A 26,969-nucleotide genomic window follows, 5' to 3' on the forward strand; every position below is an offset into this window, starting at 1 on the left:
CAGAAAGCTACTGTATGCTGCTTTTCTACTGAGAGAAACAGGACATTGGGCCTCATTCACCAATATCTTCTTAAGAACCTTCTTAGATTCTTTCTTAAGTTGTTCTTAAGAAGTTCCTTAAAGCAGAACAATGCAAGTCGGCCGGAAATAGCTCGCTCCTTCGTTGGTTTCTCTTTTTTTCCCTCTCCGGAGCTCCCCCACAGTTCTGGGAGGCACATGTCACTGTCGTAAAAAAAAAAAAAACTCGCCGCCGCCACCTCCTCCACCCCCCCTACACGTGCTTGTGTTTACTGCTGTTTGCTAAGCCCTGCTAACACCGAGCTAACGCTAACGCTATGCTAACACGGAGCTAACGCTAACACGGAGCTAACGCTAACACGGAGCTAACGCTAATACAGCCACACACAGGCACAAAGACACAAAGACACAGACATACACACACAGGAATAAAGGTTCCAAAACGCGAAGGTGTGTGTGTGTGTGTGTGTGTGTGTGTGTGTCATGATGTATTACATTATCTTATAAAGGCCCATGGTGTGTGTATCTGTGTTAGCATTAGCTCCCCGTTAGCCACAAGCTGAACTTCATCAGTAAACATTTCATGTTTCCATGGTTTCCTCCGACTTTCCGAACTCAAACCAATCACGATTCGTGACATGCATGACGTCATATGCGTTCTTATCTCGTACTGCCGTAAAGCAGTTTCTCGCGATACTTCTATCCATTGACGAGATTTGTGACACCGAGACGGACGACTGATCTTGCAAGTGCGGTTTTCAGCCAGTGGGGGGGGTGAGCGCATTGGCCTAGACCCCATTCACTTCATAACAGGTCACTCAACCATCACAGTGACTCTGAGCCACAATAATTACAGCCCAAATCCTGCATAGTTCCGCTTTAAGAAAACCCTACGTCAGATTCATCAACGCGTTCGTAAGCCTCAGAATTGTTCGCAGCTGTGTTCCTACTTGATGAATGCCATCTCTTCGTAAATTGAGGGCGTGTGCCAGGTGAGTCTAATTAACATATGATTAGCATAGGTAACTGCCCCATCAATGCCCGTAAAAGGGCATGAGACTGCAGGGCCGTGTGCACACAGCACCCACAGGCACTGAGCAGAGAAGGTGAAGTGAGAAAGAAAGTTGAAATGCTCAAATAAAAATCTGGGAGGGAGCACCAGACTCCAAACGTCAAAAGAACTTAAGTAGTGAAGTGGCGCTACTGCGGCAGGAATGAAACAAAGAAACAAACAAAAGGCTTATATTTAGTTTATATTTTATATTTATATTTAGTAGCGTCAGCAGTGGATGCAGCTCTTTGGTTGTTATCAGAGAGACCACACTCTCACATGTGCCATCATAAATATCATCATATTATCACATCTGAAAAAAAAAACAGTGTTAGTGTGAACACTTACAGTAACTGAAATGATTCGTCAGTTATTATTATTAATATATATGATTATTAAAAACATCATAAAAGATAAGAAAATAATTCTTATTCAAATCATATAATATCATACAACTGCAGAACAGAAGAAAACGCTAAAATCGGTTATTTTTGCAGAAGTCTCAGCACTTAAAAGTGCGTAAGTATACTCCTGACTGTTCCTAGATTTTGTTCTTAGTTAAGAACAAATTCTGGATAAGAAAACATTCATGAATGCCACAATCTTCGTAAAAACTTCGTAAGTAGGACTTAAGAACAAATTTGTTCTTAAGAACGGTTCGTGAATGAGGCCCATTGTCTGTTTCCACCTTAAAAACACAGGACTGTGGTAAAGAGTTCAACTCATTTAAATGGAAATTGGCATCAAATTAAAGCACATGTTAAAAGGGATAGTTCACCCAAAATTGAAATTTCACTCATTATCTCCTCCCCCTCATGTGGACTAAGGGCTGGGAGAAGTTTCAGAGTCCTCCGTGGCTTCTCTGAGTTACAGGGGGTCTCGGCGTAGCAGTGCATGTCCATACAACGGTTGCAAATGGATACCAACTGTCTTCGTTAACAAAAAGACACACCAAAAAACATCCAAATACCTCCATGCTGCTCGTATGTAATGTCCGTCTTGTATTGAAGCCCCGAAATGCGAAATTGTTCCGAAAAAAATTAAGTAAGTCTATATTTCAAGCTTGTTTGTAGCGGAAGCTCCTCTTCCGGGAAGAGGAGCTTTTTTTCGGGAAAATTTCGCATTTTGGGGCTTCAATACAAGACGGACATTATATACGAGCAGCCTGGAGGTATTTGGATGTTTTTTGGTGTGTCTTTTTGTTACGAAGACAGTTGGTATCCATTTGCAACCGTTATATGGACATGCACTGCTACGCCGAGACCCCCTGTAACTCAGAGAAGCCACGGAGGACTCTGAAACTTCTCCCACCCCTTAGTCCACATGAGGGGGAGTAGATAATGAGTGAAATTTCAATTTTGGGTGAACTATTCCTTTAATTACTACTCATATCACATCTCTATGTTTTGTCCACGTTGTAGAGAAATTACATCTTTGTGTCTCTGAATATACTACAATACCCACAATCCCAGTGCTGTTTTACTACAGACTCTCATTCATAAAGCTCTCTACTGTATTTCCATTTGACTCATCATCTCCCTCTTATTTATCATTGCAGTGTAGTTGTGAGTCAGTGCTGTTACGCCAACGTTTCTACACCTCTTATCGACCTGCTAATGGTCTGTTTCAGGCTCTGGAGGCAGAATAACAACACAACACAGTCAAATCGATCGGGATACAGTTACTGTGGAGAAAATGTATATATATGATATCAACTTCAGCGGATGCACAGGAGAAATGTCTACTGTACTGAAGGTGTAGTGAGACACCCGTGACCTTGGAAGACATCGGAAAACTGTTCATTTATAATATATTTACCATATATTTAAAGGGATAGTTCAACATTTTGGCAAATTGGCCCATTGCCATAATCCCTATAGTCATAGCAGTAGGTTCGTTACCTTTATTTGTCGGTGCAAGCTGTTTTTAGAACGGCGGAGCAGAGCCGTGAGCTGCTCAGAGCTACGCTACGGCTCATTATGGGATTTCTTGGTTTCCCTCATCAAACTCATCAAATACACAATCCAACAACTCCAAAACTCTGTTGTGGACAAGTTGTGACCTGCACGTTCACCACGCTATGAGATAATAACACAACGTTACCACACAGAGTTGTTTTAGAGGGAAATTCGTGCAAAACCGCTGATGCACGTTGCCTTCAGGGACAGTTTTTCATCAACAGTCTCTGTATTTCCCTCTAAAACAACTCTGTCTGGTAACGTTGTGTTATTATCTCATAGCGTGGTGAATGTGCAGGTCACAACTTGTCCACGAGAGCGTTTTGGAGTTGTTGGATTGTGTATTTGATGAGTTTGATGAGGGAAACCAAGAAATTCCACTAGCCTCCGTAGCGTAGCTCTGAGCAGCTCACAGCTCTGCTCCACCGTTCTAAAAATAGCTTGCACCGACAATTAAAGGTAACGAACTTACTGCTAAGACTATAGGGATTATGGCAATGGGCCAATTTGCCTAAATGTTGAACTATCCCTTTAATAACTCCAAATCTACTGTAGTTAATTAAAAATAACAATAGTGAATGTTAAGGCCTTTACAAATGGATCTAAATTTACTTTCCATCTGTCTGTAGTTCATCATTGTCAGATAGAAATATAAATCTGAGTCAAAGACGTAGTTTAATTTGTGTTTTTTTTTTTCTTTTTTGACACCACCACCCTATGATTTTGGTCTGATGTAGCTACCGTCCATGTTTTTGATCCCTCCACCCAATAAGGAGTCAAAATGAAGTTTGTCCTTGACCAACATCCAACATCCGAACCACAGCTGCTCATCCCAAATATAGCACAAGGGATAGTACTTAGGAGGACAGATCCAGTGGATGTGAAAATGAGTAGTTACGGCCTTCTTGCCTTTTTTCTTTTTCCTTTTTTCTTTTTTTGTAGGGCAGCCGTCAAGTCAGCAGAAGCAGAGATAGTCCGGGTGTTATCAGAAGTGAAGGGCTGTCGCTGTTATTATTAGGGAGCCGACGGAGAAGGGCAGGCAGTGTCGTCCTCAGCAGGGAGGGAGGGGGATCAGGCAAAATGAATGTTTGTAATGGAGAAGATGCTGAGCCGGAAATCCACTTGTACCACTGGATTTTCTCTGCTGAGACACCAGACACAAGCGAAATACTGTACACCCACATTTCAGATCTGCCTGTACCCAGACACAGTTAATATGAATGTGTGAAGGTTGTATATACTGTAGCAGATATGAAGATAAAATCCATCTTATTCCACATATTTAAGTTTCAAAGTATGTCTCATTTTGAGCGGTCTGGCAGTTACCGGGGGTAAAAAAAAAAATTTGACTGATCATTTCAATGAATTATTAATTCACCATTGAGTTAATAATTCATCATGGTGCCAAACATCCACAAGGTTAAGTGCAGGTGTTTGATGTGTTGTCAGGCAGGAATGTGAAGGTAAGCTAGTAGACTGAGTCCTGCTCAGCTGGGACCTGGATGTCACCTGGTGGAACAAGTAGAGGTGAAGTCATACCAAGTACAGTAGATATAGCTACAGTATTAAATGACATTCGAAAGTACTGTAGGTCATTCAGTTTATATTTGAAAAGTTTGACAACTTGTCTACTGAAAGTATTGGTATTATCAAAAAGCACAATACCAAAACAGTAGCCTACTGTTATATTTAAAGGTGTAGGCCTACAGAAATGGCCATTTGTCCCGTTCGTCGCGCCGAGTTGTCGAGTTGCCGCACGAGTTTACCCGAGTAAGGAAAACGAATTTGATTGGTCGTTATCGAGTGGGCGGGATATTCAAAGCTTGGGGCGAGCCCGAGCTCCGTGTGTGTGTGTGCGTGTCTCAGACGTTTGAATGACGGATGACGGATCCAATATCAGTGGCTGATGACTACTTTATAAAGTCTTAAATTTTGAAGGTATTTTGAGTTTGAGTCCTAAAAAACATTGTAAAAGTGTGTGAATTTATTCATTTTATTAAAAATCAAAGATGAACCAGTACATAAAAAGAAAAGAAGATAGTTGTTTTTGTTTTTTGAGAGTGGAGCAATGTTTTTTTTTTTTTTTGATAAACTTTGCCTTTGATTTATTATCCTAGCCTATTTTGAATTCTGTTGTATCATAGTGATCTACAGTCTTTTTTTTTTACTTTTTTCAGTTTTAGTTTATGATAAATTGTCACTGATGTGAATGGTTACAGCTTGAAGTGGCAGTGAGATGTGGAAAAATATTGAGAAGGTCTTGAAAAAGTCTTAAAAAGGTATTAGAATTAACTTCAAGATTCCTGTATATAGTACCCTGTATTTTCATTGCTTCGTTGTTCTACGTCTGAACTATCCACCGCTCCACCGCTCTAACTCAACTGGAATATTTTTTTTTTTTATTTCTTGCATCAATCTTTTACATAACATTTCAGTTTCTTTGTTGTCCCTGTTTTCCAACTGTGTTAAAGTGTTTTAAGATGAAACTAGAGCTCTGCAACAGCCAGTTGTGCAAACCCTGTGTGTGTGTGTGTATGTGTGTGTGTGTGTGTGTGTGTGTGTGTGTGTAACAGTACTCTGCTGGTATCGGTGACCTGTGTGTTCAGTCTGTATAGTGGAACGTGATCTAACGGCTTCACTCTTGTTTCTGCAGTGCAACAGACTGACGGAGGAGAGAGACGAGGCCGAGAGACAACTCAAGCACATCAAGAGAGGTGAGTCCTGCCTCACCCTCACCCCCTCACCCCTCCCTCACCCCCTTCTCCTCCTCCTCAGACTCCTCCATCATCACACACACCACACAAACATCCCAGACTCAGACATGACACTGTTATGTGTCTCTCCAGTTCAACAGCAACAAGGATGATTCAGGATTATTTAAAGACAGGTTACTAAACTAAACTTAGAGTCTTTCATATCACAGGTTAGGTCGACATTTAAAGTCACACCGGTGATCCAACATGAAGGCTGCTCAGTCAGTGTGTTTTTCATGTTTAAACTGAGCAATGATAGTAGCTGGGTTTCCATCCAAATGTATCGAATTTAAAAGCGGATTTTGTGAAAATGCGCAAAAAGCAAATGCGAATTTATGACCGTTTCCATTCATTAGTGTTTTGCGATTAGGAGGAGTGCGCCTTGAGATTACGTCATAAGAGAGCGTGAATGTATCCAACAGTTGACACTCAGCTGACACTCAACATCATGGACAATTTACGTACTTTTCAGACTATAGACGCACCTGTATAAGCCGCACCAGCTACATTTGAAAAGAAAATACTGTACATATTATATAGGTCGCACTTGAATATAAGCTGCAGGTTTTCATGTTGTAACATGAGATATTTACACAGTAAGACAGTCGGGAACTGTGACAGTCCGCTCGCTTTTCTGCTGTTCTGGTGACGCTGCTCTCAGCCATGTGCATCTGTTTACATACGAAGCCGGTGAAAAATCAATAAGTTACATGACGATGTTACGGCGTGTGTTTGTGTAGTCTTAACCGTCATGAACAAAAGATTATGGGTTACGGAGCGCGTTTGTGTTGCGGTGCAGAGAGGAGAGCTGGGACACCGGGGCGTCGCTGGGTGAAGTCCAGCAGCTTCACCACAAACTCTGCCTCAATTCACATAATCTGTTTCCATCACAAAAAGTCCCATTTTCCTTTAATCGATACGCTGACAAATCCACCCCCTCCAAGCGTAAAAACTTTTATGCGCATTTATTGCCTTTTTTCGAATTTCTGGCGTTTCCATCCAAGTATTTATTCGCAATTTTTGAAAATGCAAATAAAGAAAGGTGGATGGAAACGCAACTACTGTCTCTAACTATGACAACATGCAAAACAAAGTCGACTTCATGTGTTTGTTATCTAAAGTTACCGTGTTAGGACGATGTGTGTGTTACGCGTTGCAGTCGTTGTTCTTGGTGGTTTCTAGTTTATATTTAACCCTCCTGTTGTCCTCCTGGGTCAGGGGAGGAAGGACGAAGGGAAGGAAGGAAGGAAGGGGGCAGGAAGGGCAAAGGGAGAGATGGGAGGGAGGAAAGAAGGAAGGGAAAAAAGAAAGGTTAGATAGTTGAACAGATTGGGTCAAAAAGGAAGGAAGGAAGGAAGGAAAGAAAAATGGAGGGTAGGAACAGATTAGGTCAAGGAAGGAAGCAGAAGGACGGACGAAGGAAGGAAGGAAGGAAGGAAGGGGAAAAGGATTGTGGAAAGAAAGAAGGGAGAAAGGAAGGAAAGAAGGAAGGAAGGAGGAAGGGAACAGATTGGATCAATTTGAGCGAGAAGGACAACAGGAGGGTGAAACGGTTTGGTCAGTAATAAAAACACTGTACACATTTATTAGGCATGGGCATTTCAAGTAATTTTCTAACCGAGTAACCTAACCTGGTTTTACTAAAGTAACCGATTACTTTAATAAAAACAGAATGACTCATAAATGCGCTCTGTACAGAACAGTTTTGTTTTTTTCCCAGTCATTAGCGGTGCTTCTTTATTAGTCCACACTCTGCTCCTCTCTGCTTCGCATCGTCTCAGGAAACAACTGGGAAGGTTTCAGAGTGTTTGTATTTTCTAACAGATTTGATGAGACCTGTCGTCTTAACCCCGAGGGAACCACCACACATTCTGGTCTGAGGTTTAAAAAGTTCGAGGTTCGATCCAAAAATGCTTTTACACAGCAACAAAACACGTCGTTTGATCCGAAACTGTTTAACGCTACAAAAAACCCGAAACCATGGCATGATGATGTAGTTTGATCCGACACTAGACTCTGTGCTCTGACATTTTTTTAATCCTAGGTTAACTGGGTAATAATTCTTAACCGATTAGCAGATAGAGACCGTGCACATGCCTAGTACACATTACATTAATTTATGAGCTCTTTCGACTAATTTTAACAAATGTAAATGTTTGCAGTTTACATACAGTTTTTCTATTTTGCTTGAACTCTGACAGGGTTCTTACGGATCCTTAAAAAGTCTTAAAAGGCATTGAATTCATTAATCTAAAAACAAGGCCTTAATTGGCATTAAAATGTCTTAAATCAATTTTTCAAAAGTCTTAAAAATGTTAACACATAGTAAGTGGTATTTTATGGTTGTAATTAGCCTCGAATCTGAAAATAATTGGTAACATTTCGACATAGAGAAGTTTTAGTGGCGGCCGTCAACGCTAAATTTCTCACCGCCTCCAGCTCCCGAGTCAGTGGGTTTTTTTTTTTTTCCGGACTTTTTATGCATTTATTTTGAAAGGACAGCTGGAAAGAGACACAATCCAATGTTCATGTAGCAGTCACTTTACCTTGGAAGTGGGTAAAATTGTCCCTAATTCTATGTAATTGATGTGGTGTTTTTTTTTTTCTTTTCTGCATTTGTGTTTATTATGAAGTCGGTCTTAAATTTCATTTCAAGTGGCTTTAAAAAAGTCTTAAAAAGTCTTAAATTTAACTTGGCTTCAGCTGTAGGAACCCTGTCTGATTCACTGCACTTGTTGCAGGATGATAAACAGTGTTTCAGGTGCACTCAGGTTTGGGGTTTAAACTGGTGGTTAGTTAGTTAGTTTGTTTTTTGCTGCGTGAGGTTTTCCTTTTCATTGCTTCTTTGTTAGATCCCAGATCAGTGGTTGATTTCGCTGCAGTGATGAAACAAATGAAGTGAAATGAAGAAACAGAGAATAATTGAGTCAGAGGTTCAACTCTCTGAAGAGGTTTCATGTTTCTCAGACTGACACCTCACACCCAGACAGCCGACACCTCCACTTCCACATGACATCCCTTTCCTGACTGACACCACCTGGTTGTCCCTCTGAATGGGGCGGGGATGGGATGCATGGGTATCCCCGTTTCCGTGGCAACCGCCGGGTCACCCACCTAGCAGCCAACTGAACCGTATAGCGAGTAGAGAAGCGTTAGTGTTTGAGTTTAACCTCCGGTAGTGTCACAGTTATAGAGACAGACGAGTCAGTGTGAGAGGCTGCGGCTGCCGTCGTCATGACCGTCGTCCACACAGGTAAGAGGCTGCAGCTGCTTCACACCTGGTCAGCGATGATGGGATGTGATGTCGTAGCAGCGTTTTTCTAGATGTTGCCGTTGAATGTGATGGGTTAAGGCTAAAAGAAAAATCCTGCAGCTGTTTTGTTCCAGCGTGTGTAACTAGCTACAGGATCAAGACTGAAACTACTTGTGTTTTAATTCTGTCTCTGAGAGCGGCTCCATCTGGTCACGGCCTGTAGTCGATGTAATCACTCTGCTCTGAGAAACACAGACTTCTAATGTTTGTTCATCCATTTTTATTAAGAATAGAGTGAATAAATAAACATAGATAGAAACATTGAGGCGTGGTTAGACGGTAGTTTTTCTCTGTACCGAACGTTACAAGACTAAACAGGCAGAGTGATAGAGGTCAATGTAGAGTAGAGCTGCAACAATGAATCGATTAATCGAACAATAATGGATTATTAAATTAACCGTCAACTGTTTTGATAATTGAATAATCAGTTTGAGTAGTTTTTTTTAAGAAAAAAAGTCCAGATTCTCAGATTCCAGCTCCTTAAATGTGAATATTTCTGGTTTCTTTGTTCCTTTATGACAATAAACTGAGTCTCTCTTTGGTTTGTGGACAAAATGAGACATTTGAGGACGTCATCTGGTGGTTTGAGAAACACTGGTTGACATTTTTCAACATTTTATTGACCAAACAACTAATTGATTAATCGTTTAAATAATCGACAAATTAATCGATAATGAAAATAATTGTTAGTTGACGCCCTACTGTAAAGGAGACATTTGCTGCGTTATGAAGTATCACCCATAATAAAAACTACAACCGGAAAATCAGCTGGAGACAGTAATGTTGTCAGCTTGTGTTGATGTGTTGAGATGAGTTCCATTTTCCATTTTATTTAGTGCAATTTTAAATGAACACAAAGATGCTGTACAGTAAAATAAACACAATAAAAACATAATATAAGAAAGATTAAAATACTAGAGATAAAAAACACAATAAAACATAATAAATAAATAAATAGACCCCTACCCCAGATAAAATATCTGTGCATATAAAATCAACACCGTGGTGCAAAAAGCCAAAGAAAAGAGTTGTGGTTTTGTGCAGGACTTTGATGCATTTAAAGGGGAAAAATATCAACTTTTTGGACTCTGTGATACTTTATGCACAAACTGTCTCTTTTTTTTTATATATATACAAACAGCATTTCTAATTATGGGCATGTTGTATTTTCGTTGCTGCGTTTTGAGTTTGGTCGTAGTTTAATTTTGTCTGAGGAGGTGGAAGCAGTTTGTCCTTTAGATGAGTGAAAAGACAGGATAAAAAAAAAGACACAGGACAGAAACCTGAGCTGAGCTGAGGGAGGAGACGCCAGCTGACGGTTTGTTAATGTGTTCATTATATATCAGATGTCCCAGACCCCGCCCACGACGGGCTGAGACGACCTCACGTACAGACACACACAGGCCTCGATTCAGGGTTAGAAAAAACTGAGATGAAGGAAGACGATGGGTCCTTGATTCAGTCGGACGTCAAAAACTCGTCTGCAGCAGCAAAACTGGACGTGAAACTCTGATCCTGCCGTTAATTTCAAGCCTTTCATTCATTCATTCACTCATTTATTTATTCATCCCCAGAGGAGGCAGCAGTCGCTCCTGTCATGTTATTCCCATGAATTATTGAAGCCTCCTCACATGAATTATTCAGCAGCTGAAAATGGGGGAGGACCAGCGTGTGTGTGTGTGAGTGTGTGTGACTCTTTATCCATTGTAGTCCTTGAACGAGCCTTTTCTACCTGCTCCTTACATATTTGATGTCCACATTTTAACAGCTTTAATGAGCCGGGTGGCGGGGGGGTGGTGGGGGTGGTGGGGGTCAGGTACTTGATTTCATCCTCCTTTTGAATCTGAAAGGCCGAACCGACCGAGTGGAGCACAGATTAAACTGACTGGAGCTCAGTGACAACATGACCTGTAGGGAATGGATGTCCCGATACCACTTTTTCACTTCCGATACGATACCGATATTGCAGCCTTCAATATCGGCCCAATACCGATATTGATCCGATATTACGGGTGGTGAAAAAATCGATTATTTATATTTTTCAAATTCTAATACAAAGGAGAGTCCTCGCTGCTGTCATGTTCCTCTATGGGACAGACAGTAGTGAGCTTACTTTTGAAATGTAAAATATTAAAAAAGAAACCTTATTTACAACTTGAATTACTGTATGTACATCAATGTCAAACTAAAGGCAAAATCTTCTTGCTTCAAGGTTTTATTTGTCGCTCCAAATTGAAGATTAGCCTGCCCTACAGTAAAAATGGCATACATCAAATAAAAAGAGGAGTAAAGCAATATATTAAACAGCAATATTTAAGCATCAAAGATGTTTAATCAAACCCACATAGTTTGAAACAACGTTAAAAACACACACAGCCAGTATCAAAACTAAGCATAAAGTATGCTAGCTTAATGCTAACGTATAATGTAAAAACCCATAGACGGGCTAACAGAAATTAGCATTGTTAATTTAATTCTGGCTTTAGCACTGTTAACACGGCACAACATGTGGACCAGCTGGTCTTCCTCCAGAAGAATCTGACCACTGACCCCGTCGGTGGTTAATTTGAACTGTACATTTAGAGCAATATAGCGCATGCCATTTACCGTTTATTATTATAATGGACTGCTTTTATCGGAGTGTTTATATCGGAGATTTTAGATGCAGTCCGATATAATCCGATATTCGTTTTTTTGGCTGATATCGGACAGATATCCGATATCAATATCGGATCGGGACATCCCTAATGACCTGCCCTTTAAGTTCAAGACATGAAAATCTTGAAGCAGATGAACACGTCTGAATCCTGCAGCAGACAAACACAGAGACTCGTCTGATGCATCCTCTTCTCTTCTCTTTTTTGGAGGAGGAGCTGATTCAGAAAGTTTAAGAGAGCGTCGTCGAGTGGTTTCTTTGCCTTCAGCACAGAAAACCAAGAGAAAAGTTAAAGTGCTGCAGCTGCACTCGTCTCCTCATCTCTTCTGTTCAGCTGCGGAGGAAGACGGAGGAGACGCGTCCTCACGACAACTCTGTGATTTCTGCTTTGTATTAAGGCAGAGCAGCAGAACGAGCCGAGTGTCAGACTCTGAAATATAAGATAGAGTGAGTTACTTTCATAACATCCCAGATAAGAAACAAGGTAAAAAATAAATAAATAAATAAAAAAAGATGTTACACATGTGCACAAAGTTCTGCAGAGAAACTCACACAGCAAAGTGAAAGAAAAAGGCACAGAAATAAAAGAAGTCCACTACATTAGTTTACTTCACATCTTGAAAATTGTAAAAATATAAAAGTTAGAGAAAATATATCAATGGTGTGCATGTGGGAGGAGTTCCTGTGACCAAATTTGGACATTTTTTAAAAATAAAAAATGTTGTTTATTTGACTTTTTATGTACCATACGCAATTTAATCATGGTAATCTCCATCAAAACGAAATTCTCATGCTACGACAAAAAGAAAATGAGTTCAGTTGTCTCTGGATGTATAGTTCAGGAGCTATATAGATTTAAATGTTTCATTTTTCATAGTCGGAAATCCAGGATGGCCTCAAAAAGATGGTCAAAAAAACATTTGTGGGACAGTAATTTGCGTGGGGATCATCAAAATTCATTTACAAGACACCTTAAAGGGATAGTTCAACATTTTTGGCAAATTGGCCCATTGCCATAACCCCTATATTCATAGCAGTAGGGTCGTTACCTTTAATTGTCGGTGCAAGCTATTTTTAGAACGGCGGAGCAGAGCCGTGAGCTGCTCAGAGCTACACTACGGAGGCTCATGGGATTTCTTGGTTTTCCTTCATCAAACTCATCAAATACACAATCCAACAACTCCACAACGCTCTGGTGGACAAGTAGTGACCTGCACATTCACCACGCTATGAGATAATAACACAACGTTACCACACAGAGTTGTTTTAGAGGGAAATTCATGCAAAACCGCTGATGCCGCGTTGCCTTCAGGGACAGTCTCTGCATTTACCTCTAAAACAACTTACAAACAAAACAAAAAATACCTTTTTTTTTACCTAATTTATTATTCTTTTTAAAATTAATAATTAAAACACCACACACAATCTTAAACAACTGTATCTATACTTTCACTTTCTCGAATATAAAACGAGTTCAAATAAAATGCAGCATCTAAAAACATCTTGGTTGACAGGACGCCAGAAATTTGTGAAGTCAAAACGGGGTCACGAGCCAAAAAAAGGTTGGGAACCATTATATTAATGCTTTAAGGATCACAAAAAGCTAAGTTAGAAGAATATAGTATCTTTTGGGTGAGACAGGTATAAAACGGGAGCAGCGTACGGCTGGTTACCCACGAGCCCTCGGTGCCGCGGCGGTCTAATGCTGCGGCGGCGGAGCATGTGGCTGCAGGCGAGCGGTGATACCACTCAGCTGCAGCAGCCTAGTTACTCACTCTACTGTGATGCTGCTCACACACACACACACACACACACACAAACGCCCGTGGCTGCACTTTCCCCGCATTCAAGTGCTGCTGCTGCAGGAAAACACAGTAATTACACGCTGAGAGCACACGGCCGACCAACAGGCTGGTGACACGGCAGGAGGAGCAGACCTACAGTCACTCTGTCTACGGCTAATTATAATGATTTTATTGTCGTGTGTGGTCGTTGTTGTTGTGTTGTTGCACTGTGTTTGTTTGTAGGTCACACACCAGAGTGAATATTGGATATTTCTGGAGCACAAAGCAGATCAATCGCTGTACTTATTATTATTAAATAGATGTAGTGTACTCAGTCTTTAAACTGCACTGGAGCCTTAGCAACAACCTGCACTTGTAAATAACTCAGGAGAAAAGAAATGTGAATGTGTGGTGGTGAGTTCAAGGGCAGGTGTTGACAAAAGGAAATCTCAGCACCGTGGGTGGTTCCTCTGAACTGTGACTACCCAGTGATGTTATAATAATACTACTACTACTATGTGTAATAAAAAAAAGTAATACTAATATGATTAAGGCTGGGTTTAAAAAAAAGATTTTCAGATTTATATCGATCTTCACTTGAAAGATCTGATATCGATTAATAAAATCCTTAGAGTGATCTTTTAATGTAGCCAGTGCACTGCTACTTCTGGAGTGGGTCAAATGTGCATAAATGTGAATTGATGAAACTGCTTTTTGGTCAATTTAATGTAAACGTGAATATTTTTATTAATGCACCTCGTCGTACAACATTAGTTTTGTGAAAATTTCTTTAGTATCAAAACAGAAATATCTAAATATCTAATCAAATTGATATATATGTGAATCTGAATCAAATCAATCCAATAAATCAGTAGCGATACCCCGCCTTAAATACGACTACGACTACTAATAATAATGTATTATACACAAAAAAACATCCTATATTGTCAGTATTTGGGCAGATATTGTGATTTCGAGCGACACCTCAACTCAAACTGTGTCACCTTGAACCAGGTGTTGACTTAACAGGGGTTTACTCTGCACACGGCTGTTTCCATGGTTACATTATCATCATTACCTCGTTGTTTTTGACAGTTTGTGGTCGCATGTGACTCGACAAAAGAAGCAGTAATTATAGTCCTGTGTGTGTGTGTGTGTGTGTGTGTGTGTCAGGTGTAGATTAAACCACGGCTGCTTCACTGACTCAGGGTTCAGTTTGTCATCGCTGCAACAACAACAACGATGGTGAAAACTCCGGAGGATTAAGAGAAGCACTTGAAGGCAGCGTTAGCCTCCTATTGTCCACAGCTTAGTGAGGGTTAGTGTTACAGCTCACATTAACAATATGGAGGAGATCTGCCTGAGGCCGAGCAGCAGAGAGACACCACGGGAAGACTTCATGAAGCTGAGAGGAGGAGATCACATGAGAGACTCTGTACTCAGCTCTGTTTAACCAGGGGGCGGCCGGCAACCTTTAACATTAACAGGGTTCTTACAGATCCTTAAAAAGTCTTAAAAGGCATTGAATTCATTAAAGGGATAGTAGCATTTTTTTTAAAGTGGGGTTGTATGATCTACAAATAGCCCCTAAGTACTTTAATTGCAGTAGAAGACTCTCTGCACTCCTCCCGTTAGCAACGCCATTTGATTCCATTGTTCGCTATAATATAATTTTTCCCAGCCCTTCAAAGTGCAGGAAAAACGCAGTTTTTATTTGGACCTAACCAACTGCTGATCGGCGGGCGCTAACCCTGGGCCGGAGGTTGGTTAGGTCCAAATAAAAACTGTGTTTTTCCTGCACTTTGAAGGGCTGGAAAAAATTATATTATAGCGAACAATGGAACTGTGTATTTTTTTTTCAGGTAAAACCTCTTTTAGGCCACGAAAATAGGCCGTTTCTTTGGGTCTGTTCACAACAATGTATGTTGTAAATCTCTGGGCAGGGCTATTATGGGCTGGCGTTGCTCACGGGAGGAGTGCAGAGAGTCTTCTACTGCAATTAAAGTACTTAGGGGCTATTTGGAGATCATACAACCCCACTTTAAAAAAAATGCTACTATCCCTTTAATCTAAAAACAAGGCCTTAATTGGCATTAAAATGTCTTAAATCAATTTTTCAAACGTCTTAAAAATGTTAACACATGGTAAGCGGTATTTTATGGTTGTAAATAGTCAAATCTCGAAATAATTGGTAAAATTCCGACATAGAGAAGTTTTAGTGGCGGCCGTCAACGCTAAATTTCTCACCGCCTCCAGCTCCCGAGTCAGTGGGGTTTTTTTTCCCGGACTTTTTATGCATTTATTTTGAAAGGACAGCTGGAAAGAGACACAATCCAATGTTCATGTAGCAGTCACTTTACCTTGGACCACATAGGAAAGTGGGTAAAATTGTCCCTAACCTTATGTAATTGATGTGGTGTTTTTTTTTCTTTTTTCTGCAGGTCGGTCTTAAATTTTATTTCAAGTGGCTTTAAAAAAGTCTTAAAAAGTCTTAAATTTAACTTGGCTTAAGCTGTAGGAACCCTGATTAAAGGAGCCGTCTGTGCCCTTTCCCACTCCCCATTAGAAAGAACATTTAAAGTAATGGTCTGTGATATACTTGCTGCAAACAACGCGAGCGTGCGCTAGATGCAATATTGACGTGACCGCTAGAGACGCTTGTAGACGAGTTCACAGACCAGACGGAGTCACTGTCGGAGCGACGGTGGAAACTTTTGAAGAGAGGCAGAGCAAAACTCGATGTTACGGCTGTTTTTCAACAAACTTCAGCCGCTGAGGAAGTTAAAGCTTTTTTATGACGCGTCCAAAAACTCCAAGGCTCCATGATCAGTTTAAAGTTTTTATTGTAACAAAAATACAAAATTCAAAAAGAGCCAACAAGCAGTTATCGCAAAAGGGAAAAATAATACGGGCCTTTCAATAAATACTAATAATGATAATGGTGAAATGACGAAATGAGCTTCTAGTTTTCTCCCTTTGTGTTCAAACGTACACAATGTGTTTTGTACGCATACGTTCGATTAAGTTCCTCTTTAAGCAATAGCATCAAAATATTTAGTGACTAAATATAAATTTTTGCTGATTTCTACTTTTGTTGGAGCAAAAAAAAGAACAAAACAATTAACGACTGTGACTGAATTTATAATAATTTTCCCCATGATGTAGATTAGAAGCTCTGCCCCACGTAGCAGAATAAAGACGTACAGTACAGTCGGTCTGTGGTCGTCTCTCTCGGTGTTGGCTAACGATCCAGGATCGATCGATCCTCCGTCGTGTCCTTCGTGGCGCCACCAGCTGCCGGTTCCTCAGACTAAAACCAGAGCAGAATAAAACACCAGAGCTATAAATAGCGTGGTTGTGACCCGTCCGTGTGAGCGGCGGCCGATGAAGCGTTGGTTAAAGAGACTGAACCGAGTCGCTGCACTGACGCTCGTCCACAGGAATAAACTCTGATCCAGCGGTTCCTCTCCTCCTCCTCCTCCTCCTCCTCCTCCTCCTCCTCTTCCTCCTCCTTCTTACATCACCCTCACTTCCTCTCACTCATGTTTCCTCACTGAGCTTCATCAGAGGTCAGAGGTCAGAGGTCAGAGGTCACCGTCTGAAGCAGCTCATCGGCATCAGACTCATAAGATCTGTTGGTTCAAAGACTGAAGACGTTGGTCTCTCTGTTTGAGGTTCGGTCTTTAGATGCTGCAGGAGACGAGGAAACAAAATATCGTCTGAAAATTAAAAAGAAAAATGATGCATCGTTATTGTTTTCACAGTTTAATCAGAATCTCAGTCCGTCCAGAGTCTCTGACCAGAACCACAGGAGCTGCAGGTTTGCTGGTAACACTTCACTCAGAGCACATTCATAAGACTTTTTTCCTAATTTTTTCCTAATGCATTCATGACGGCTTCATAAAGCATGACTCAGCATTCATACATCGGCTAATAACACTGCTGTGGAATAACAAACTCTGAATGTTTTTCAAAATATTTTATTTTTCAAAATAAAAGTTCCCTAAATGCACCTGGAAATACAAGAACAGTTCATTATCCACACAGTAACCCAGTGTATGAATGCTGAGTCATGCCTTATGAATGAGCTCTGTACAAGACCAACAAACATCATCGTTTATGTTGGTTTAGACGTTTTTTTGTTCGTTAGTCTGTTCCACTTTTCCAGTGATGGATTGGACTGGATTGTACTTTATTGTCCCGAAGGGAAATTAGTTTTGGGCTCGGAGCCGCTGCATACACAAGACAATACATACAAAATACTTTCACACCTTTAACACGCATTCAAAACAGTGAAAGGTGCTTCCACTCTATTACAAATAGAGAGTCGTCCTGTAGAGACCTGAATGGACTCTTGAGGTCTTTCTTTCTTTCTTTCTTTCTTTCTTTCTTTCTTTCTTTCTTTCTTTCTTTCTTTCTTTCTTTCTTTCTTTCTCTGTCTCTCTGTCTCTCTCTGTCTCTCTGTGGGTTTGAGTCAGTCGGTGAATCTCTAAATGAAGTCGACTCTGTGATCAGAGACCAGATCGATACAGAGCAGAGCGACGCTGCAGCAGCTCAGACACTGACGGCTCTGTGCCCTGAACGCATCGCTGCATCACGGTGCAGCTACACAACACACACACTCAGCTACACACACACACACACACACACACACACACACTCTCACACACACACACACAGAGCCTGGACTAAGGGCTGGGAGAAGTTTCAGAGTCCTCCGTGGCTTCTCTGAGTTACAGGGGGTCTCGGCGTAGCAGTGCATGTCCATATAACGGTTGCAAATGGATACCAACTGTCTTCGTAACAAAAAGACACACCAAAAAACATCCAAATACCTCCATGCTGCTCGTATGTAATGTCCGTCTTGTATTGAAGCCCCGAAATGCGAAATTGTTCCGAAAAATATTAAATAAGTCTATATTTCAAGCTTGTTTTGTAGCGGAAGCTCCTCTTCCTGGTCCATCCAAATCTCGCGAGATTTTGGATGTTTTTTGGTGTGTCTTTTTGTTACGAAGACAGTTGGTATCCATTTGCAGCCGTTACATGGACATGCACTGCTACGCCGAGACCCCCTGTAACTCAGAGAAGCCACGAATTACTCCGTTAAACTTCTCCCAGCCCATAGTCCACATGAGGGGGAGGAGATAATGAGTGCAATTTGAATTTTGGGTGAACTATTCTTTTAACTCGTATCATAAAATGATATAAAATTATTATTTTTCTTGAATAGATCTTTACTTTATTCATTTATTTATTGATTAATTCAGACTTCTTTTTTTTAAACCTTTATTCTTCAGCGTCTTGATCTCAAACAGTCAGTTTGTTTAAACCCAAAGCATCCAACACTGCGAAGGAGAAAAGGAAGGAAACAGTGGCTCATCGACCAAACTGAGTCCTGGTGAAACATTGGAAACATCTTAATTGTGATTGATTATTGAGTGTCAGACGGGTAGAACAAGTGGGGGAGGGAGAGGGGAGTGAGTCATGATGAGTCATCAGAAATAAGGAGCAGGTCATGTTTATAAAACCAGAGGTGACGTAACATTAACCTCCAACCAAACAGGAGCCGCTCTGACAGCGTTTACATCACTGATATGAATCTGTAGCCTGTTTTAACTGTGGTGTGTTATTTATTTATGATGATGTTGTGTTATTTATCCCCCCCCCCCAGTGTTATAAATACCAGCTGACGTTACCGTGAAGCCGTGTGGCTCTGAGAGCAGCACCAACATGGACGCCTCTCTCTCTGCTGCTGCTGCTGTTCTCAGAGACTTTAATCCCATTAGAGCTCGTTCATCAGGACCAGGACTCGGTTGTTAATGGATCAGTGTTGACAGGAAGCTTCCTGTCTGTCTGTCTGTCGGCCGTAACGCACTAACACAGCCTCAGCAGCCTGGAGCACGAGGTCGTAGCCTACACAACAACCTCTGATTTGAAATTCCATTCTTTCCGTTTTAATTTTTGGAAATTCCCTTTTTCCCGCTTTGATTTTGGCGAATTCAGTTTTTTTTTAACCTTTTACTCTTCTTTTATTACCAAAAAGAGTATGTTTTTAATATTTATGACTAAAATGTAGACTGATTATATAGAAATTACTTTAAAGCAGAAGTAAGCGGAATGTTTGTGTTAATATAAGTCTTAAATAGTTGTATCTTCCGACAGCAATCACTTCTATAGAGTGTTTGGTCTGAAACACGGGTCTGTCAGTCCCTCTGCTCTGCTCTGAGCCGAAGAGAAAACTTTTCTTGTATCCTACAACCTTTATCCAATGAGGAGAGAGAACGGCATAAAGGGGCAGTCCTCTCTGTGTGTGCAGCCAAGGGATGCACCTGAATGTGGTGACGTAGGGACGAGGACCAATAGATCCATGACGAGGGCGGGGGCTGCTAACTCCATCGGCTGACAAGAAGTTATGGTGCGTTCAAGGCAACTCGTAACTCGTGTTTTTCCGACCTGTGAAGTCGTACCAGTTCGATCTGGTACGAGTTCACGGGTCAGAAGTTACGAGTGGCCGTTATAGTGACTTTCACCGGTAAAACAGGTCGGAAAAACACGAGTGGGTTGCCTGGAACGCTACAAAGTCGTAAGTTGTGACTTGAAGCTGTAACTTGCGGTTTCAAAAGCCTGCCTGGAACGCAGCATTAGCCAAAATGACCGGATCGCTCTGCTTTAACCTAGGATTATTTCATTGTCGGCAATGCCGGGGGTGTTTAGTCGCGCTCTTTCTCGTCTATTTCCGGAACAGAAAATGAGAGCAACATATTTCTTTTTTTAATGAAAGCGGGACATTTCAGCCTTTACATCGACCCCACCGGTGTGTTTGTAACGTTGTAACGCAGTCAAGCCGGTCCAATTGGGACCCGTGTGCCATTTCATAAACTCATATGTGCATCTTAAACTCCAGTCTCTACTCTTATTATTTTGTCTGATGAAGCTGTGTGTCAGCAATGCGCTGTCTGATGGACAGAGCGCATATATGAGTCATACAGTATTTTTATTAATGGGTTACTTGAATAGGACCAGGCTCGGTTACTTGGTTAGAAAATTACTGGAAATGCCCGGCATGCCTAATCCAGATCCATGTAAAGGGTTAATCAGGGTGATCAGAGCTTCTGACCTTCATCCACTGACTCCTTTCTGTTGTGTGAGGGCTACTAATATTGTAAGATTTCTTACAAGCTGCTACTCAGATGTTCAGTAAAGATCTGTCCTCTTTTACCACAACCTTCCCTGTCATGTTGCCAAAATACAGTAACATACTACATGACTTAGATACATCATAGCGCAAACCTTTAACAATAACTAGGAGCTGAACATCCCAAAATGTTATGATTTTAGGACAAAGCCAAAAAATACAGCTCTACATTTGTATCTGCACATTTTTTCAAGGTTTTCATTGTTCCTAGATTTGGGTGTGACAAAGAATCTATTCATTAAGTTCCTCCAACAATATAATATATAAATATTCACACCCAGCTATGTTATGTTATGTTATGTTTATTTATTTGATATGGACATCACAAATACATTGAGACTGTTCCAGTGGACGGAACAGATGCTTTGCTTTGAGTGTGTTTAGCACATGTGCTAATTTTCAACACCAGTCCATAGGCGGCTATTCTAAAAATACAGAACATATTATCAACAGTATGAGATAAAATCATGACAGTAGCATACTAAAAAATACAGAGCACAAGATCAACGAGAGGAGATTGAGCAAACAGAAATCATGATCCTAACAGTAAAAATAGTAACAATAAAAAAGTCCATATTTATACATGTGAGCATTGTTTAACCATGCTTTTAGTCCTCTGTTAAACAAGTTTGTGTCAGTCTCCAGTTTCAGGTGAGTGGGTAACGTGTTCCATAGGTTAACCCCTTTTATTGAGAAGGCAGACTGTCCAAATGATGTTGTACACTTGGGGACAATGCAGTCGCCATTGTGGGAGGCTCGTGTGTTCACTCGGCTTGAGCTACAGCGTCTTTTTATCAGTGCAGAAAACAGGGATGATACACAATTATGAAGACATTTAAAAACAAGTCTGATATTACAGTAAATTATAAAGTTTTCAAATGCAAGAAGGTTGTGTTTTCTCAGGATGCCGCAGTGGTGCCATCTCATTGGTTTTTGATCCATAATTTTTATTGCTTGCTTATATATTGCTATTATGGGTTTCAAAGTGACTTGAGAGGCTTGAGACCATGACGTGATGCAATATGACGAGTGAGAGAGAATCATAGCATGTACTGTAGAGTTATACAGCTTTACATGACAGCTCTCTCTCTCTCTCCCGCTGCCGAACGTCTCTTTTTGATGTGTAAAGACGTTGTTTCTATCGTTTCGATGCCTGAACGTCTAAACAGAGGTTTTTAGACCAAATGGTGTCTTGGTGCAGAAACACTGAAAGTCTTAATTGGTAAAAACGACGACACTGAGTGTAATAATGAAGATTTATTTGGGTTTTCATTGTAATTTCTCATCATGAAAGTCAAAAAAGTGGCACAGAGGAGGAAGAAGAAGAGGATGAAGATGTGAGAGGATGCTGATTCTGTCGGAGTCGAGTTTCCCCAAACTCTTCATATCTGGGTCGTTTTAAAATAACCAGACTGTGGTGACAGGTTGCAACTCCACTTTGTTCTGTGGTGACGCTCATGTGTAAAAAACCAGGTGTTTTTGGTTTTTTTTCTTTCTTTATCGTGTCATCATCATCATCCTGTCGCTATGCAACCGACACCAGAAATAAATAGATCAAAGGTGTCGAATGTGAGTCACATCGTCGACTCCATTTTATATTTTATTCCAGAAGCTTCAGCAGGAAAACAAAGAAATACAGTAAAACAGGAGCCTCCTCGCTTCTGATTGGCCGACACCGACCTTTAATTTAGATCTTCTCATCGATCAGCCCTTCAAAATAAAAGCTCTAACTTCCTGTCTTCCTCTCAGTGTCTCAGATGGTGATCGAGGAGGTGAGCGTTCTGCAGACTCAGCTGGAGATCGAGAAGTCGTGCAGGGAAAATGCAGAGGCCCTGGCTACAAAGGTCACAACACACACACGCACACACACACACACACACACACACACACACACACACACTCAGTAATCAATGCTGTGGGATTAGCTGTGTCAGGCCAATGAAGTGTGAACAGTTGAGTCAGGATGAGTCTGCACAGGGCCGTTGCTAGGAATTCTGGGCCCCCTTAAAGAATACTAAAGTGGGCCCCTCCCCCCCTGACTTTTCCTTTTTTTTTTTTCTTAGACTACGTATGTATTATTGTTTTTTATTCAGCCTTTTTTGTTTTGATGCTAATGCAGCATTACACTGCAAAAACTCAAGTATCTTAGCAAGAATATTTGTCTTATTTCTAGTCAAAATGTCATTTCTAGTCAAAACAAATCTCATTCTACTTCTACGACACATCATATTAAAAGTAGCTTGTTTTTAGACACTTTTTACTTCTTTCAAGCAGATTTTCACTTGGAATCTGAGCTAGAAATCTCCACTTCAGCAGCACTTACAGACACCAAACCTTCCACTTTGATCCCTTTCTATATTCTAAAGGTTTTTACAGAGGGGATTGTTGATAAATCATTCACAGCCTCATTTATACAACATTTTATTACTAAAAACAGGGTAAAATTAGACTTTTATAGGGCTGGTGACAGTATTTTCTCATTTACAGAGTGATAAAAAGAGATATCCAAAATCCTACCTTTGACTCTAATGTGTCAACAAAATAAAACAAGAATTTTGAAAGTAGCTTTATCCATTGTTAAGATTTCTGTTCTAGAAATGTATGCAAATTAGCGCATATTTAATTAGATATCACCTCATTTACATATTTAAACATACAATTTGACAAATCGTGTAATACAAAAAATATTTGTCCTAATGTGAATGATAAACTTGGGAAATTTCATGATGAAATCTGTTGGTTTACATTTTTACCCTGTTCACCTGTCTCAGTTTATTCCCACTCTGAACCTTTGACCTTTGACCTTTGACCTGCAGCTCAACAGCGAGAACAGGAAGCTGAAGTACCTGAGCCTGACGTCGTCCCGGCCGTGTCTGGACGAGCTGCTGCCCAGCATCTCGGACTGCATCGCCATGGAGACGGACACAGACGCAGACGCCGCGGACGGCAGCGCAGACACCTTCACACAGTATCAGCAGCAGGTTAAAGGTACAGTACAACACAACACGTGTGAAAAAAACTAATTATGACCTTATACGACTGTAACTGGACGACTGGAGCTCATGTAAACACGTTAGTCCGACTCAGACCGGACCTTCGACATCCGACTAAAACATCCAGATGATGTGATTGGACGCTGGTTTTCTTCTGCATGTAAACACCATAATCTGACTGAAACTAGTGGACAATACATGTGAGCTGCTTCATAACAGTAGAGACGACACAAAGTGGAGCAGAGAACCGGACAAAAACCAGCAAGAAGGCATGTTTCATTAAAGGAAAGGGAAGCTCGTGGTCCGACACGACCCGAGTCAGGGTTCCCACCCGTCCTGGAAAACCTGGAAAACCTGGAAAATGGTTGACCGTTTTTTTCCAGTCATGGAAGACACATTGAAAATGAGAAAAAAAAAAGTCAAATGTCCTGGAAAAGCTTGAGTTGTCCTGTAAAATTATTTATCACATGGTGACATCAGCTACCAGAGCTCTGTCTCACTGTGAGTTGATTTCCAGTATTCGACTAAAACACCCTGATAATGTGATTGGAAACTGGTTTTCTTCTGCATGTCAACGCCTTAATCCGACTGAAACTGGACAATACGTGTGAGCTGCTTCATAACAGTAGAGACGACACAAAGTGGAGCAGAGAAGCCGACCCTAACCCGGATGAAAAACCAAAAAACAGGCGATTGAGTGCGTTTCACACAGTGCAACACGACCCGAGTCATTTTATATGACTACGTATCGTTGCATTGCTGTTTTTATTGTCTGTCTTTTATGTACTTTTAGTCACTATGGACCTCTGGTTTGTGTCCTTAATAAAGTCTTTATTATTATATATTTTTATTTGACATATATTTTCAGCCCAGACCTACACGACCAGTCGGGAACTGTAGTTAAGAACTCTAAGTTATTTATTTCCAGTTTTCCAAGCCAACAGAAAGTGGTCTGTATTACAGGTGCAAACCAAAATTATAAAATGTGAAACACTTTTACAAAGCTTGAGACAAAGTTACATCTTGGAAAACATTTTTACAAATCATAAAACAAAATTACATTTACATTACATTACCAGAACACATTTACAAGTCCCGAAACACATTTGTAAAAGTGTTTTGTTAATTTGTTTTCTGAAATGTACTAAATGTGTTCTGGTTGTGTCATTTTGTTTTATGATATTGATATTTTTCAGAGCTGAGGGAGACGGTGAACAGCTTGTTGGAGGAGAAGAAGAACTTCGTCTGTCAGGTTCATGACCAGCAGAGACGGATAGAGGAGCTGACTCTGCAGGTGAGGAGGAGGAGGAGGAGGAGGAGGAGGAGGAGGTGACAAAGGCTCAGATACATACTGTACATACTGTAATTAGATAAATAAAATATAAAAATGAATAAATCCTCCTGCAGACGGAGAAGGAGCAGGCCGAGGCCAAGGAGCTGCGTGAAACTGTGGAGCAGCAAAACAAAACCATCAAGAGATTCAACAGAGGTGAGAGAAGCGTTACACATAAAGAAATAAATATGAAGCGAGTCCCGAAATAAATAAATGGGATGATAAATAGATAAATATGTATGAAATATATACAAATAAATATTAAAAGTAAACTAAATACATTTTTTTTCTAACAACATTTTTATTTTCTCAGGAAACTTTTATTTCCTAATGCCTCATTGATTCATTTCCTGATACTTTTATTTCCTAACGTAATATTTTTGTTTAAAAATTAAAAAAAATATATTAATCTATGAATTTATATTTCATTTAATTAACTTTTAATATGTATTTTACGACGGAGTATTAGGGCCACATTGAGAAAAAACTAACACAAACTTTGAGAATAAAGTCGTACATTTCCTACCAGAAAAAAGTCATAGCATTATGAGAACAAACACGAGCATTTTATACAAATAAAGTCGTAAATTTATGACTTTATTCTCGAAGTTTGTGATATTTTTATTTCTCAATGTGGCCCTAATACTCCTATTTGTATATATTTTATACATATTTATCTATTTATCATCCCATTTATTTGTTTCAGGACTCATTTATTAAGTTATTTAATTATGATAAAAATGTTATTCCATAGCGGGATGGAGGAGTTAACACGTTTAAAACTCAAAGTTTTCTGGTTTGAATTTACACATTGATGAGAAAAATCATTTTTTGACGTAAAAAAGTCACAGATTTGAAAGAAAAACAAGAAATTTTGGGGTTTTTTTGTATTTAGTGAGAAATAAAGTCAGTCTAAGTGTGAGTTAGCATTTCAGAATGAATGAATGTAAACCTGTTGTTCTGTGTGTGTGTGTGTGTGTGTGTGTGTGTGTGTGTGTGTGTGTGTGTGTGTGTGTGTGTGTGTGTGTGTGTCCACTAGTGTCCATGATGGCGGCTCAGGAGTACGACGGGATGAAGGAGCAGCTCGACCTCGAACAGAGTCTGAGGGTCAAAGCTGAGACGTACGCACACGAGGTAAACACACACACACACACACACACACACACACACGCACACACACACACACACACACACACACACAGACACACACACACACACACACACACACACACAGAGAGAGTGTGTAGAGGTGTGTGAACGTCTTGTTGTTTTAATTAATGAAACGTCCTGAATCTGGTTTATTGACCTGAAACATGAAGCTGCCTGAAGGAGCCAATCAGAGGGAGGGACGGAGTCACATGACCACATGATGATGATGATGATGATGATTCTCCTTCCTCCCCTTCTTCCTTCTCCTGCTCCTCCTCCTTCCTCTTCCTTTCCCCCTCCTTTTTCCTCTTTCTCCTCCTCCTTCTTTCTCCTCCTCCTCCTCTTCTTCATCCTCCCCCTTCCCCCTCCTGCTTCCTCTTCCCTCTACTCCTCTTCCTCCTCTTCTTCCTTCTCCTGCTCCTCCCCCTTCCTCTTTCTCCTCCTCCTCTTCTTCCTTCTCCTGCTCCTCCCCCTTCCTCTTTCTCCTGCTCCTCCTCCTTCCTCTTCCTTTACCCCCTCCTCCTTTCTCTTTCTCCTCCTCCTTCCTCCCCTTCTTCCTTCTCCTGCTCCTCCTCCTTCCTCTTTCTCCTCCTCCTCTTCTTTCTTCTCCTGCTCCTCCTCCTTCCTTCCTCTTCCTTTACCCCCTCCTCCTTTCTCTTTCTCCTCCTCCTTCCTCCTCTTCTTCTTTCTCCTGCTACTTCCCTTCCCCCCCCCCCCTTCCTCCCTCTTCCTCCTCCTCCCTCGTCCTCCTTCCTCTTCCTTTACC

At 40.7% G+C, this 26,969-nt stretch overlaps 1 protein-coding gene across 1 annotated transcript in view; it reads left to right on the forward strand.

The window, feature by feature from the left end:
* Positions 1-4,529: 4,529 nt before the first annotated feature.
* shtn3 (shootin 3) overlaps positions 4,530-26,969 on the forward strand; it is a 43,129-nt gene continuing 20,689 nt past the window's right edge. Inside the window, 7 exon segments of the mRNA XM_085788896.1 lie at positions 4,530-4,548; positions 5,634-5,741; positions 22,478-22,572; positions 23,545-23,716; positions 24,918-25,015; positions 25,129-25,210; positions 26,094-26,188. Of these exon segments, the coding sequence (XP_085645022.1) occupies positions 4,530-4,548; positions 5,634-5,741; positions 22,478-22,572; positions 23,545-23,716; positions 24,918-25,015; positions 25,129-25,210; positions 26,094-26,188 (669 nt within the window).

This window comes from Trachurus japonicus, chromosome 10, assembly GCF_045865225.1.
Source record: "Trachurus japonicus isolate A0001 chromosome 10, Traja_1.0".
In the NCBI taxonomy this organism is placed as follows: domain Eukaryota; kingdom Metazoa; phylum Chordata; class Actinopteri; order Carangiformes; family Carangidae; genus Trachurus; species Trachurus japonicus.